The following is a 17,100-nucleotide window of genomic DNA, read 5'->3' on the forward strand; positions in this document are numbered from 1 at the left end:
CTGGGGTCTGTCAGGACGCTTACTGACGTGGAGGGAAAGATATGGGTGGAGCACTAGGACCCAGCAGGGACCAGAGATCTCACCTGGCCCTTCTTTCTGCACTGTGTGGCACTGTGACCCAGCCCTTAAGCCATGACAAAAACAGGAGAGACACATTTTTTTTAAGTGTATAAGGTAAATGTATTAGTAAACCAATGACAAGTTAAAGACCAAGCGCGTGCCAAACAAAACATTGTGCTGGAAGAACGGAGATCCAGCAGGGACTGGGGCAGACCGGTCTTAAATACTCCTGGAGAGTGGCCAGGTGCTGCACTGATAAGCTCCGCCTACTCGGGACCTGCAAGACACACAGACAAGCCAGAGCAAAAGCACACAGAAGGCCCTGCTTAAAGCAGGAGGGCTGTCACAACTGAAACTGACTCCGTTTGCTCTCACCTTCTGCTTTCAATCCTTTATGTCCACAAGGTTTTATGTTCATTTCTTCTTCTGGTTTAAAGAGATTTAGTCCATTTTTATAGTGTTTGAATTAGGGCTGGGCACGTTAACGCAGCAAACTTTTAACGGCGTTAATTATTTGATCATGCGTTAACTCGTTTGTTTGTTTTTTGCATTGGGAAGGTCTTAATGCTGCCGCACACAAGTGCTGCACTTTAAATCTCTCCCAGACGGCGTAGTTCAGACCTGGGCATCTTACGGCTCTCCCAGTCCGGCCAATCAAAAAAATAAAAATAAATAAATAAGCCGGTAAATGCAATACAACGGCACTGCTTTTACTTTGAAGGCGATTTACGTATGCACGCGCGCTTCCGCAGCCTCAGCGACCGGCTTGTTGCCAACAGATTGAAGCACGCATTGTTATGTAGTTTCTGTCCTCAACGAGCACAGAGGCGGTGTCCAAATCCAGAGTGAACATTAATCGCGCATGCGCAAAGCCGCCGCCGAGATACCTGTCAGCTGTCCTTCACATCTCCACCTCATTCAACCAGACTTTAGTGCACTTGTTCAAGCCAACACAGACTGGACTTTTCTCACTGAGTAAGACAAACTGAACTGAACAAGATCAAAAGCACTTATTGCTTTTGTATAAAGTTAATCAACTGCTGGTCTTTAACATGCATATTTAAGGTAAGCAACAACTTGAACATGGACAAAAGAAGGAGTGGCTTGTCCCTCACAGGGACCCTTACTACTGAACATGGACAAAAGAAGGAGTGGCTTGTCCCTCACAGGGACCCTTACTACTGAACATGGACAAAAGAAGGAGTGGCTTGTCCCTTACAGGGACCCTTACTACTGAACAGACTGTTTATGTTGTTTCCTGACAAAAGGCAAATGTTTCTTCTTCAGCATGATATTAAGCTGTTTTACATTAGAATCAAATAGTCTATAACATCTGAAAATAAATACAATATTTAATTGAATGACCAGTCATATAGAAGCATTACAAACATAAAATACATAATTTTTTTCTTCCCTGGCATCTATTTTTGATTTATATACTTTTAACTTGCTGTTGCTCCAGAGTGCCTGTTATATTGTTCTGATAACATTACTTTAAAATAAAAGCGTGCAATACACTAGTTTTTACTTAATTATTGAATTTGCCGCATAATGCGATTAATCGTGATTAATCGTGATTAATCCCAGAGAAATCATGTGATTAATCAGCTACATTTGTTCAACTTCGCCCAGCCCTAGTTTGAATGTGTTAGTGTTTTCTTTAGTGTTCAGTTTTTCTCTCATTGATCACCAGGTTGTAGTCAACCTTTTACTAACTGATCAAATGGTGAAGTGAACAATCCGTCCGATGAAAACTTCCACATGTTACAATGTGACCACAGTGTTTCCTATTAGGACAGTTATATGTCATCCTACTGTTCTGTGTTTTACTGACTTCTGGACTCTGAAGGGAGATCATGAGGAGAAACAGCACAGCTCCATTTGTTGGAAGTTGATGATGAACAATATTTAACTTGTAAAACACTGTAAATGTATAGGATGAGCTTTTCAAATGATGTCTTTTGACATGTTGTTGAGGTGTTTAAAAGAAGGTAAAGTGAAGTTTGTTTCATCTCCAGAAATCTCAACTTTAACAGACAAATGTTGGAGATCAATTGAATAATTCTATGAAATAAGTGACATTCAATATGCAGTAGTTATGCAGTTTCTCTTACACCTTTTACATGTGTATTTACAACAAATATCTGTATTTAAAGGTATTTTGTTGTAGTAGAATTATAGAATGTTTTACTGTAATTTAAAACCTTTTGAAAACCAACCTATTATTAAACCTCTGATCAAAAATTGCGTACCTAAACTAAAAAGGGTGTATCTCTACAACTCTACTCTCTATTTTAATAATTTTGGTGTTATAATAAAAGACTACACATGTGAGATGTTGTTCAGATGTGTAAATATCAGTCTAGATGTTACTGGTTAAGAGTAAATAAAGATGACACACAGCAAAAATGAAAAGGTTTCAGGTCCACCTAGAAAAAAAACACTTTCAGGATGATTATTTGAACAAAGTTAAGTTTAGTAAAGAGAAAATTCAGGCGAGGTCTCCAAAATTTGCATTGGGGCACATCTGTGTGATTTTAATTTGTACATGTACCAAACCATATATTTCACTTGTATACTACTTATGGTGTTCCATACATCCAAATACAGCAGTTTGGGCCTTTTTTTTTTCCTTCATAAAACAAGCTATGATTTACAGTTTTATATAACAATTGCTCAGTCTTCCCCTGGAGGAACACATCAAATGTTGAAAAGCTTTTCAAAGTCAGTCAGATAGAAGTGAAAAGTGATGTCATCCTGAAAGAAAGCCAAATAAAAAGCCACATGAAGTGTCTTCCTCTAGTCTTCAAACAAGCCAAGAGACTAAAGAACATTGTGAATGTCTTTTCTTAGATACGACTGTAGCTCAAAGTAACAACAACATGGAAACTGTCCTATGAGTTTAGTATTGAGGTGATTGAGCTGTTTGTCATGATGAAGATAACTACTGTGTGAGCTCTCCCAGCAGATGGTTGTATTTGTATGAAGGTGTGGACTCTGCTATGAGTCAGTGTGAGGACAGAGAGGAGGGAGTTCCTCCCTCTAACCCGACTCTGTGTGGGGAACATGACAGCCAGACCAAAGCTCAGAGGTGAGATGACCATCTCTAACTGTCCATGACTGTTCTCCGTGTCACAGAGTCTTTGACTCACTGACTGGTTCTACATATGTGACCAGGATAGATCAGAGACCAGACTGTCCTGGACCTGAACCCGAAACTGAACCTAAACCTGAATATGACGTTGTGTCCATGAAGAGTAACTGGTCTATGGATCGTCCTATAGACTTTAAAAAAGAAGACCCCTCTGTTCATAAAAGGTGAATACAAACACACTGAGTACAGGAGGTTTATTTAATCCCAGACAGGTTTTGTCTCAGTGCAGAATTTATCTTGTGTTTCTATCAGGGAGAAGCTGGAACAACCTGGACCCAGCTGTGTGTCCATAAAGAGTAACTGGTCTCTGGATCGTCCTATAGACTTCAAAACAGAACACCCTTCTGTTGATAAAAGGTGAGGATTTCCAACTGATAATGAAAACAAAGAGATGATGATGATAATGATGATGATGATGATGATGATGATGATGGTGAGGTCAGAAGGTCACTCAGGTAAAACTCTGCTTTTACACCACATGGTTCCTCTCTTCCTCCTGATTGGACAGCATTACTTTACAATCACCTAGCAGCATCAATTCCTGCCTGTGTTTCTCTGATTACAGCTTCAACATCAACATTGAAACATTTCTAAATTAAACACTGATTTCATAATAAATGTCTAAAACTACCAGGATACAAACACACCGAGTACAGGAGGTTTATTTAATCACTGGTGCATACTTTATATTGTAATTCTATCAGGAGGAAGCTGGAACAGCCTGAACCTAAACCTGATCCTGGACCTGGACCTGAACCCAGCTGTGTGTCCGTGAAGAGTGACTCACGTATGGATCGTCCTGTATTCTTCAAAGATGGATGCCACTATGTTGATCAAAGGTGAGGATGTAAACAAAGTGATGATGATGCTGATGAAAACAAGGTGATGATGATGATGATGATGAAGGCAAAGTGATGATGTGTTTCTATCAGACTCTGTTGTGAGATCTCCAGGTTTAAAACCTTTACTGACTTAGATGAAGTTCTCTGAGCACCAATACTCTTCTTCATTGAAACATATTCACACTGGGAGCTGCCCAGTACAACCAGTCTGACCCTGAGACGCTCCACTGGAGCAGCTGGAGGTTCTGGGTGCCTTGCTCCAGGGCACTTCAGCAGTGTACAGTGAGGGAGGGAGAGCTACATGTAGGGCTTTGTGAGAGTTGTTGGGACTAAACCAAACTGACTGATGAAGAAAACAGTGAGCTGAAAGACTGAGCTGTTGATCCTCAGTGGGATCAGCAGGACTAGTGAAACCCACTACAGGGATCCATCTAATCCACAACCAGATATCACTTCCTATACCTTTACCTTGTGTTGGCCTCTGTGTGGACAAACCTGATGTGAGCTGATTGTCATGACTTCTCCACAGAGAGAACCAGGGGAGATCAGAGGTTCCCAGAAGTTTGTCTGCCCAGCAGCATCAAACAGACCTGGACTCCATATTTATGGTCTGTACATTTACAACTACTTTTACATCTATTTTGTTCACAATCATCTCCATGCTGCACTCTTTAGACCAGTGGATTGTCAGTCTGTCCAACATTGATCTGATGTTTGGTTCCATGGTTTTAGTTTATGTCATTCTTATAATATTCTGTTCCAGCTGCTGGAGGAGAACATCCTCACTTTTGTGAGGAACGAGCTGAAGAAGATCCAGAAGGTTGTGAGTTTAGATTACCCAGAATGCTTAGAGAGCCAGAGGGAGGATAATGAGGTGTTGGACGGTGAGGATGAAGAGCAGAGGAGGAGCAGCAGAGAGGCCTTTCAGAAGATTTCACTGCACTTCCTCAGGAGAATGAAGGAAGAGGAGCTGGCTGACTGTCTGCAGAGCAGTAAGAGGATTTCTCTAAAGATTGAACATGCTGGATACATGGGATGTTTACTAATGTCTCAAGAGATGGACCAGAATATATTCATAGACTCATTCTTTGAGGAAATGACATGTTGAAATATATTCTTTGACTCATTGATCTTCTTTGTTGTGTCTTCTTTGTTGTGTGTTCATTCAGGACTATTTGCTGCAGTTTGTCAGCGTGAACTCAAGTCTAAACTGAAGAAGAAGTTTCAGTGTGTGTTTGAGGGAATTGCTAAAGCAGGAAACCCAACCCTTCTGAACCAAATCTACACAGAGCTCTACATCACAGAGGGAGGGACTGCAGAGGTCAATGATGAACATGAGATCAGACAGATTGAAACAGCATCCAGGAAACCACACAGACCAGAAACAACCATCAGACAAGAAGACCTCTTTAAAGCTTCACCTGGAAGAGAGGAACCAATCAGAACAGTGATGACAAAGGGAGTGGCTGGCATTGGGAAAACAGTCTTAACACAGAAGTTCACTCTGGACTGGGCTGAAGACAAAGCCAATCAGGACATCCTGTTCACGTTTCCATTCACTTTCAGAGAGCTGAATGTGCTGAAAAAGAAGAAGTACAGCTTGGTGGAACTTGTTCATCACTTCTTCACTGAAACTAAAGAAGCAGGAATCTGCAGGTTTGAAGAGTTCCCAGTTGTATTCATCTTTGATGGTCTGGATGAGTGTCGACTTCCTCTGGACTTCCACAACAATGAGGTCCTGACTGATGTCACAGAGTCCACCTCAGTGGCTGTGCTGCTGACAAACCTCATCAGGGGTAAACTGCTTCCCTCGGCTCGCCTCTGGATAACCACACGACCTGCAGCAGCCAATCAGATCCCTCCTGAGTGTGTTTGCTTGGTGACAGAGGTCAGAGGGTTCACTGACCCTCAGAAGGAGGAGTACTTCAGGAAGAGGTTCAGAGATGAGGAGCAGACCAGCAGGATCATCTCCCACATCAAGACCTCACGAAGCCTCCACATCATGTGCCACATCCCAGTCTTCTGCTGGATCACTGCTACAGTTCTGGAGGACGTGTTGAAGACCACAGAGGGAGGACAGCTGCCCAAGACCCTGACTGAGATGTACATCCACTTCCTGGTGGTTCAGTCCAAAGTGAGCAACATTAAGTATGGTGAAGGAGCTGAGACAGATCAACACTGGAGTCCAGAGAGCAGGAAGATGACTGAGTCTCTAGGAAAACTGGCTTTTGATCAGCTACAGAAAGGCAACCTGATCTTCTATGAATCAGATCTGACAGAGTGTGGTATTGATATCAAAGCAGCCTCAGTGTACTCAGGAGTGTTCACACAGATCTTTAGAGAGGAGAGAGGACTGTACCAGGACAAGGTGTTCTGCTTCGTCCATCTGAGTGTTCAGGAGTTTCTGGCTGCTCTTCATGTCCATCTGAACTTCATCAACTCTGGTGTCAACCTGCTATCAGAAGAACAAACAACCTCTCGTTGGTCGAAAGTCTTTAGAGACAAACGCAAACAAAGACAGCTCTACCAGAGTGCTGTGGACAAGGCCTTACAGAGTCCAAATGGACACCTTGACTTGTTCCTCCGCTTCCTCCTGGGTCTTTCACTGCAGACCAATCAGGCTCTCCTCCGAGGTCTGCTGAGACAGACAGGAAGTAGCTCACAGACCAATCAGGAAACAGTCCAGTACATCAAGGAGAAGATCAGTGAGAATGTGTCTCCAGAGAAAAGCATCAATCTGTTCCACTGTCTGAATGAACTGGATGATGGTTCTCTAGTAGAGGAGATCCAACGGTCCCTGAGTTCAGGACGTCTCTCCACAGATAAACTGTCTTCTGCGCAGTGGTCAGCTCTGGTCTTCATCTTACTATCATCAGAAAAAGATCTGGAGGTGTTTGACCTGAAGAAATACTCTGCTTCAGAAGAGGCTCTTCTGAGGCTGCTATCAGTGGTCAAAGCCTCCAACAAAGCTCTGTAAGTATACAGAGAGAGTTAGTTTAATATATCAAAACTTAAATACGCTGCTATCTTTTCTACTTATTGCTTATTTTTTTCTTCATCCTTGTCTCTTCAGACTGAGTGGCTGTAACCTCTCAGAGAGAAGCTGTGAAGCTCTGTCCTCAGTCCTCAGCTCCCAGTCCTCTAGTCTGAGAGAGCTGGACCTGAGTAACAACGACCTACAGGATTCAGGAGTGAAGCCGCTGTCTATTGGACTGGAGAGTCCACACTGGAGACTGGAAACTCTCAGGTCAGATAAAGTTAGTTTGTCTACGTTTGAAACACAATTCTCCTTCACAATACACATCACAGGGTCGTCCTGATGTTCCTCTTATTCATGCTTTGTGGTGTTATGTTTAATATAATTAATTAATGAGAAGGAGAAATGCAAGAAAAGAGCTTGAAAACTGAATTTGAATGTGTCTCTACAGTGACGATCTTCTGAGAGTTTGATTTTTGTTTATTTCTGCTTTAGAACGTAACAAAACATGAAATCAGAATATGAAGTTTGATCTCTCTTATACACTCATTTTGTCCTCTCTCTCTCTCTCTCTCTCTCTCATCATGAAACCGACAGAAACGCTTGAATTTGGATTTTATTATTATTTTATTTAACACAAATAAATATTCACCCCTCATCCGGATATTGATACTACAGTACTTCCTGTTTACAGTAGAGAACAATGAACTGATTTTTTGATCTTTGATCGTTTAGAGTAGAACAGCAATAATTGTATCCACCTTCACTGAACAAATAATCTTTGTTCTTTCTGATCAGATTTTACTTTAGTCCAGACTCATTATAAAAGAGGATTTAATTTTAACACAAATGTTATTTTTCTTCTTGTTGATTGTTGTCTCTTCAGACTGAGTAACTGTAACCTCTCAGAGAGAAGCTGTACAGCTCTGTCCTCAGTCCTCAGCTCCCAGTCCTCTAGTCTGAGAGAGCTGGACCTGAGTAACAACAACCTGCAGGATTCAGGGGTGAAGCTGCTGTCTGATAGACTGGATAGTCCACACTTGAAACTGGAAACTCTCAGGTCAGTTAGTTTGTCTTCAATTATATAATGTGTCTCTAAACTATTCAGTATTCAGTGTAAAAAGTCTCTCTCCTTCTGAATCTTTGAATTTGTTAGTCAGGATTTCAGATTTCATAAACTCGTTTTCACCAGAAAATTAACCAGTCAAGGTTGTCCACTGTCCCCACTTCTGTTTACCACTGTCATTGAACCTCTGGCGAGGCTATTAGAATACACACACACATGTTAATGGTATTAACAGTGGGAAAATAGAGGATATTATTTAATTGTATGCAGATTACATACTGCTATTTCTCCATAACCCAAAACAATTAATTCACTCTGTGCTCGAAATAATCGGTGAATTTGGTAGATTCTCTGGCTATAAAATCAATGTGGGTAAATTAACTGCCACTTGGAGCAGTAGAGACCCGGATAACAGCATAACATCTCCATTTAATTTGTCTCACAGTGGCTTTAAATATCTGGTGAGAATGAATCTGTCTCCTATCCCTAAACAGATTAAACTGGATTTACTTAGATGGCTGCTGCTCCCAATTTCTTGGCTGGGATGGATAGCTGTTATTAAAATGAAATACTCCCTATAATTTTGTACCCCTTGCAAATGATACCTAACCACATCCCAAGTAACTTTTTTAAAGATTTGCATGAAACCATATATAACATGGATTACTGTAAAGAAGGTGTTTTCTATCAATAGAAAATACTCCTTTTATGCACTGATTTTTAATTACCACAATTGTATTTCTTCGTCTGTTGACCCTGGTTTTAAAGAGTGGAACACACATGGACTCCAGGTGATAAATGCCCTCTATGAAAGTGGTACCATGAAATCCTTTAACCAACTTCAGAATGAGTACGGGCTTCCCAAAATACAGTTTTTTCAGATTTTTACAAATTCGTAGCTTTTTAAACTCTGTACCCCAATATAAAGAAGGTTATTGACCAGACCAGATTGAGTCATTGATTCACCAAGTCTGCCAACTGAAGAGTAACAAAACAAGCTATATTTATCATAAACTGTTCTCCTTAAGTAAATTAAGTACTCACAACAGCAGACAATCATAGGAACGGGACCTCAAAACTACAATTACTGATCACCAATGGAAAACAATCATGTTAAATAGCATACAAATATGTAGTAGTTACAAATCCCAAGAAATTCAGTTTAAAATTATATATAAATTACAAACTACCTCATATTGCAGGAGCAAATATGACAAAGACAGTTTTGCCGTATGTTTAAGGTGTAAGCAGCATGTTGCCACTTGTGTGCATTTCATTTGGCTCTGTTCGGAAATTCATAACTTTTGGGTTGAAATTGGGAACCAAATATCTTTCAAAATACAATGTCCTATTTAGCTCAATCCTCTCCAATGTAGCCTAGGCCTACACCCTGCCTCACCTGTATTAAATAGACATAAGAGAATCCTCAGTCTTCTATGGTACTGTGCTCGATTATTGATCTTACAGCATCGGCTAGACAGCACCAAACCATCTGTTGCTAGTTGGCTTCATAATGTCCTACAACTCCTCCCATTGGAAAGACTCACACATGTTCTCCAACTCCTCCCATTGGAAAGACTCACATGATGTACTTAATTAATGAGAAGGAGAAATGCAAGAAAAGAGATTGAAAACTTGAATGTGTCTCTACAGTGATGTGCTGAGTTTGATGGCTGTTTATTTCTGATTTAGAACTTAACACACTTGTAATCACAATATGAAGTTTAATTTCTCGTTTTCTCTCACTTTGTCCTTTCTCTATCACTTATTCCCTCTCTAGCTCACTCTTTTCCTCCGCTTGTTAACGATCGCCTTTTTTCCTCTCTTTTATTTAAAAACAAGTCAGGAAAATGACAGAAGTATTAGTGTATTTAACACTAATACATACATTAAATATTCACCCCTCATCCTGATATTGATACTTCAGTACTTCCTGTTTACGCTCACTGAATGCAGGGTTACTTGTGGTTCCCAGAGTGTTAAAAAGTAGGTTGGGGGCTAGAGCTTTCAGTTATCGGGCTCCTCTTCTGTGGAATCAGCTTCCACTTTCAGTTCGGGGGGCAGGCACAGTCACCTCATTTGAGAGTAGACTTAAGACTTTCCTCTTTGATAGCGCTTAAACTTAGAGCTGACTCCGTCAGGAGAGGGAGAGTCAGACAACTCCCCTCGCGATTCACGAGGACACCCATCCCGTGATTCAGCCTGATTCCGTCAGAATCCCCCCCTCTTTAAACAAGCGTATAGTTTTGGCTGGCTCAGGTTTGCCATGACCCCGGTCCTCCCCCTGGCCCTGCTGATGCAACCATGGCCCTGCTGATGCAACTGGCCTGGAGCCGGTCCTGCCAGCTGCCATGGCCCTGCTTTCTCCTCCCACTGTCCCTGGGATGCCCCTCCTCTTTATCTCCTTCTGCTTAATGGGTCGTGGCTATCTGGATCATGGACCATGCATACTACTCATTATATGAATCATTTCTGTCACATTCATTGAATCTGCTGTAACTCCGTTACGTTATTCATTCTGGTCACATGACATCTATTGCTTCTGTCCATCTGGGGAGAGGGATCCTCCTCTGTTGCTCTCCCTCAGGTTTCTTCCCCTTTTTTCCCTGTGAAAGGGTTTTTACTATCTTTATTGGGGGAGTTTTTCCTGATCCGATGTGAGGTCATGTGGGATGTCATGTGTACAGATTGTAAAGCCCTCCGAGGCAAACTTGTATTTGTGATGTTGGGCTATACAAAATAAACTGAATTGAATTGAATTGAATTGTTTACAGTGGAATCACTGAACTGATTTTTTTATTTGTTTCGAGTAGAACAGCAAGAATTGTATCTACTTTCACTGAAAAAAATCATCTTTGTTCTTTCTGATTCTACTTTAGTCCAGACTCATTATCAAAGAGGATGTATTGTTTACACAAATGTAATCTTTCTTCTTGTTGATTGTTGTCTCTTCAGACTGAGTGGCTGTAAGCTCTCAGAGAGAAGCTGTGAAGCTCTGTCCTCAGTCCTCAGCTCCCAGTCCTCTAGTCTGAGAGAGCTGGACCTGAGTAACAACGACCTGCAGGATTCAGGGGTGAAGCTGCTGTCTGATGGACTGGAGAGTCCACACTGGAAACTGGAGACTCTCAGGTCAGGATTCATCAACATTTTCAACTACTGGATACTTAAATCCTGATTTACATTTATGGATAAACGTGTATCCTCCTTAAGATTGTCTTAAGATGTGACATGCGTGTTGTTGTGTGTGTTTTCAGGCTGTCTGGCTGTCTGATCACAGAGGAAGGCTGTGCTTCTCTGGCCTCAGCTCTGCGCTCCAACCCCTCCCATCTGAGAGAGCTGGACCTGAGCTACAATCATCCAGGAGACTCAGGAGTGAAGCTGCTGTCTCTTGGCCTGGAGGATCCACACTGGAGACTTGAAACTCTCAGGTATGAAGAGGCCTTCTGCAGCCACAGACCATCAGTCTGATACAGGAGGTAGAGCTGGAAACCTTTCCTCTGTCACACTGTCAGCCTGGTTAATATGACCCTGACTGACCAAGCTGACCTCAAACTACCAGAGACTCATCTTACTGTTTGTGATGAAGCCACTGTTCACTACCTGCTTAGCAGCAAATGGGTACAGACTTAGTTAGAGACCAGCTGTTTAACATAAAGGAGCATTTAGCAGCTAAAGAGACATTTCCCTCAGGAGGTGGTGGAGACAAAAAGACAAAGAATCCTGATGAATCATCATGTTAATGTGTAACTGCTGGGTGTCGCAGTAGCTGATGGATATCATGTCAGACACAACTACTTTATAAGCTGATAACATGTCAGATGTTGTGTTTATAGCTTGTTTTCACTGTACCACAAGTGGACAAATAATCAACTCATGCAGGTTTAAACATCTGATTTACTGACTGACTGGTAGAGGAAACTGAGTCTGAAATGGAGGACGATTGTCAATATAATACTGATAATAATAAATCATGAATAAGTGAACATAATGAGCTGTCATCAATGGCCAATCAGAAGAAGCTCCATGAAGTAAAATAATATGAGCTGACAATAGGTGCTCCATGTGAACATGAATAACAAAGCTCTGTGCATGAGCGATGTCATGTCCATGTTTCCATGCTGCTCTGACCCTCCTCTTCCTTTCAGGGTGGAGCCTGCTGGAGTTCGATGGTTCAGACCAGGTCTGAGGAAGTGTAAGTGTGCTTTGAATTTGATTCATGAACACAAAGCAGCACACATTCAACCATCTTCAGACTGTGACATCACTCATTCACATCTCTGATGTCATCATCAAAGTGTGAATAGATAAACAGATTAATAACTGCAGCTGTATTGTGTCTTGTTCTCTCCATCAGATTCCTGTGAACTCTCACTCGACCCAAACACAGTAAACAGGAAACTCAAACTGTCTGACAACAACAGGGAGGTGACATGTGAGGAGGAGGATCAGCCATATCCTGATCATCCAGAGAGGTTTGACTACTGTCCTCAGCTGCTGTGTACAACTGGTCTGACTGGTCGCTGTTACTGGGAGGTCGAGTGGAGAGGAAGAGTTTCTATATCAGTGAGTTACAGAGGAATCAGCAGGAGAGGAGACAGTGAGGACTGTTTGTTTGGAATGAATGATCAGTCCTGGAGTCTGAGATGCTCTGGTAGTGGTTACTCTGTCTATCACAAAAAGATGAGAACACACACCTCCTCCTCTTCTTCCTTCTCCTCCAGCTCCTCCTCTTCTTCCTCCTCCTCCTCTTACCCATCTGGTAGAGTAGCAGTGTATGTGGACTGTCCTGCTGGCTCTCTGTCCTTCTACAGAGTCTCCTCTGACACACTGATCCACCTCCACACCTTCAACACCACATTCACTGAACCTCTGTATTCTGGGTTTGGGTCCTGGTTCTGGTCTGGTTCCTTGGTGTCTCTGTGTTCTCTGTAGGAGGGAGTGTCTCCTCTTGGTAGAGAAACCTTCTATCTGCTGTCCAGATAGTTTAGTCTGTACAGGATCACACACAGCTGATGTTAGTTAGTACCAACCTGATCTCTCAGTGATTGTAAATGCAGTTGGAGCAGGTGAGGGGTACCTGAGCTGGTCTGGACTCTGGGGGGTTGAGAACTCTGTGATACTTGTGGTGTTGCAGATGGATGTCTGAAAGAGCCGACCGAGGTCGTTGTAATTACATGAATCGATCTGTTGTCTGAGAGGAGCTGTGAAACATGTTTTACTTGGTGTAGTTAACAGAACTTTGTTGTCTTGAAACATTTATTTGCGTGAAGAAAAACCTACGAACGTCAAACAAGAGTCTTTCTGGATCAAATTCAGCATCTGTGGAAAAATAATCACAACTTGTAAAGATTTGTTTTGAACAAACTAAATTCATCATCTTTGATTATCGTGTAACAAATGAACAAACTTTGATAAGTGACGTTGAAATAAAAATAAATCAAAGTTTTGGATGATTCTAGATAATAAACCACATAAACATCATGTCAAAGCAAAGATGTCTAAATTCATCACAACAGTTTATAAAATGAAGAATTTGTTGAATCCAGCTTCATTATTCACATTGTATTGTTCCTTTTTTACTTCCATTCATCACTGACTGTGTGCTAGTTTGGGGAAACTCATAGAAACAAATCAAAAGAGAGACAAGAGAAGTTTGAACCAAACTACTGATCAAGAACCAACTCAATAAGTTACTCTTGATTTCTTACCCATTACTGAGCTCAGAGTCATTTGGATGATCATGATTTTACTTTTTATTCTTGGACTTGTATTATTACTAATCATGTGTTCATTTAATGTTGATAATGTTTCAGTAATTTTCAATAATGTGTTAATGTGGGATCATACATGCTTTATAATCAAGAATGGTTAAGATGAGTAAACGATAATCTTGGTTTAACATACATCTGATCTTTGTCCGAGTCAGCGTAGGAAACAGGTTGTAAGTGCAGATGCTGTAACCATGGTAACTGTTTAGGAGACATCCTGTCTGATGTAAAAATAAGTCTGTCATGAATGTAAACAGCTTCATCCAATGATGTTTAGTTAATGTTTGTTTAATGTTTAGTTGTCGACCATATATGGACCAGGAAGTTAAAGATACTCCAAGTAAAAAGGTAGAAATAGGAGGAGACAACAAGCCAGGAGTTGGTGTCAATGTGCCATTTTTGAATAGACACATATAAACAGACTGATATGCGATCTATGACAGAGGTAGCACGGTGGCCTAGTGGTTAGACACATGGCCTGGCATACATCTCAGGTTTTAAAGGTGGGTTTTCCGAGCCGTTCCAAATACAATGTGGAGCACAGGCCAATGTGCTGGGCTAATTGGAATTCTACATTACATCTACATTGTCACATATATGCAATAATGCATATACTATAGCATATATCCCCATTAAAAACCAGGGATTTATGCTATTGTTTTTATTTTTTAAATACATTATTCTTTGATTTCCGGTTGCTCAGTTTTTGTATTTTTTTCAATAATTGCACATGTACAATTTCATAAATTGGCAATAACGGCCAGGGGGGCAACCGCAGAGAAAAAAGAAAAAAAAGACAGACAAAAAGAAAGCATAAAATATATATATATATATTTTTTAACAATAATAATAAGAATGGGATACTTTACAGACATTCAATATTTGTATATCAAAATGTGCAAATTGAACAAAAGTTAGTCTGCATAGGCTGGTTTTACTGTGCGTGTTAGTTCTCATGCTTTTATCTCCAAGTCAATATTCGGAAAATGATTCAGAGGGTAACACGCAGAATTAACTAAATGTGATCTAAAAAAGCCCAGCAAGCTTCTCCAATCATTATTGAAATGCACATTTTTTGTGTTTGAATGTGATTCCTTTGAAAGTATTTTTAATGCTACACACTAACTTTCTGCCTGGGTCCTTAATATGTTTAACTTTTTCCATCTTCCTAAACATGTTTTTTTTGCCATTGTGTGTTCATCTATCAGCTTACTGACAAGTTGATTATGTAGCTGTGCCGTTATGAGTATGATTGGATAACAGTTAAAATAAAGGATTATGAACGTACTTTGTATTTTCTTTCAACTGACTGGTCAAGGACAGGACATGAGTTCAAGTAAATAGAGTGTCCTCACAATATCAGTAAACATGTGAATTTGTGAGCATTATTTCCCATCTCACTAGGAAGTGCACGTACATTCTCCAAAGTAAAGGGCAGTGAGCACCCATCTCGGTTGTTATGGCGCTTTCAAACAGTCCATGGATAAGGTTGCTGAGGCCATTCTCGGATATGGATGGGCAAGGCAGCATCATGGCAACAAGACCTATAATAAACATGGAAACATACAGTTATTAATAGGTCATGAAGGCAACACGGAAGCCCTGAGAGACAAGTGAGGAAAGCCTTCTGGTGAAGCCTTTTCTAAATTTGATCTAAATAGTATTCTCTCATGTGTTAGTGGCTAAAAGCTGGGTAAAGCCTATACAGGCTTTACAGGCTTTACAGGCTTTACAGCCTTTACAGGCTTTACCCAGCATGCAGTTTGGCGCTGAATTTTTTTAAAACCATAACTAAAGTTTTATCGCAAAGTCTCCCGTGCGACTAATGCCGTGTTCACACCAAAACAGTTGCGAATTTTCGCAACGCCACTTCGCCTATATCGCGCCGCAGGTGAAAAATTTGCTCTGTGTGGTTAATCCGTTTTTTCGCAACCATCGCTGGGGAAAGGGGGCGAGGCTTATCTCTGTGTCTTGAAAACATTTACTATTTCCTTCATCCACCAGGTAAATAACCACTAGTTCTGCTTTATACTTGTTGAGGAAGTCCCACACACGTCGGAACATCAACCGCCCCCGTGTCTGGGTTCATAACATTATCCGTAGTCGCACACAGCTCCGACTCCTCCAGGACGAGTGTCTGAATGAAGCCGTTTCCAGCGCTCCTTCAGCGGGCCAGCAGTTTCATTCAGTAACAGCGGTGATGCCGGCGGAGCTCCTCAACGCTGATTGGCTTTCGCAACTCCGCGTCATGCGAATTATTCGCTGGAGTTGAAATATTTGAACGCCGGCGAAAAAGCAACCAAACGCGGCTGTGCATTGACTTAACATGTAATCTGGACGCGTGAATATTTCGCAACTGTTTTGGTGTGAACACGGCATAAGTGGACGGGCTTTACCCAGCATGCAGTTTGACAGTGTAAATGTTTTAAACCATAACTAAAGTTTAATCCCTGACACATAAGTAGCTCAGACCGCTGTTCTGTCAGCTGTGAACATTACATTTTGCTGCCTGCAACTACAGTCTAAAGGCTATGCTCCACCGTTGGGGTATAAACAATTTAAACCTACATTCCCCTAGGTCCTAAATCTCTCCATGTTAAGCCTCCTAACACACCCTATGAACCAACCTACAAACAGCTGCTAGCCAATTTGGGCATCGTTGTGGTGAACAACTATAAACACCTTTCAAACCTCTTTAGTTTTCCAGTTATAACACTTGATCTTAGCCAAAAGGCCGAGAAGCAATGAGCCCCAACGTTTGCTTCCTGAGGCAACCTCCTGGGACGTTTCTCAATTGAAATGGTTAAGTTCTTTAAATTAGGCATAGCAGTGGCAGCTGGTTAGCACACCCACCCCAGCCCTCCATGGTCTAGCACCTAAAGTAAAGATTTCTTTCTTTCTTAGAACCCTGAGGTAAGAGAGATCAAAGCATAGAACCATGAGATCAAAGCCTAGAACTTTGAGATCAAAGCATAGAACCCTGAGATCAAAGCATAGAACCATGAGATCAAAGCATAGAATCTTGAGATCAAAGCATAGAACCCTGAGATCAAAGGATAGACCCTGAGATCAGAGCATATACGCCTGAGATCAGAGCAAAGAACCTTGAAGTATGAGTATATAACTTAGTCTTATAACTTAGTCCAGTTAAGTAAAGTTATCTCTCTCTCTTTCTTTCTTTTTTCCTTTCTTTTCACAAAAGCACAAGGCTCTGCCAAAGGCCAACGCATGCC

The 17,100-nt window shown here is 41.3% G+C and overlaps 1 protein-coding gene across 1 annotated transcript; it reads left to right on the top strand.

Moving 5' to 3' along the window:
- Positions 1-3,062: 3,062 nt before the first annotated feature.
- On the top strand, positions 3,063-13,150 carry LOC306746862 (uncharacterized protein; the record flags this gene model as incomplete). Its single annotated transcript, XM_079229841.1, has 13 exons — positions 3,063-3,151; positions 3,238-3,378; positions 3,467-3,571; positions 3,919-4,053; positions 4,586-4,664; positions 4,820-5,048; positions 5,226-7,029; positions 7,130-7,303; positions 7,920-8,093; positions 11,055-11,228; positions 11,354-11,527; positions 12,245-12,291; positions 12,454-13,150. The coding sequence occupies 13 exons, from the start codon at positions 3,063-3,065 to the stop codon at positions 13,029-13,031; spliced, it is 3,903 nt and encodes a 1,300-aa protein (XP_079085967.1). The 3' UTR covers positions 13,032-13,150.
- Between the last annotated feature and the right edge of the window lie 3,950 nt (positions 13,151-17,100).

Source organism: Taurulus bubalis, assembly GCF_910589615.1.
Source record: "Taurulus bubalis genome assembly, chromosome: 14".
NCBI lineage: Eukaryota > Metazoa > Chordata > Actinopteri > Perciformes > Cottidae > Taurulus > Taurulus bubalis.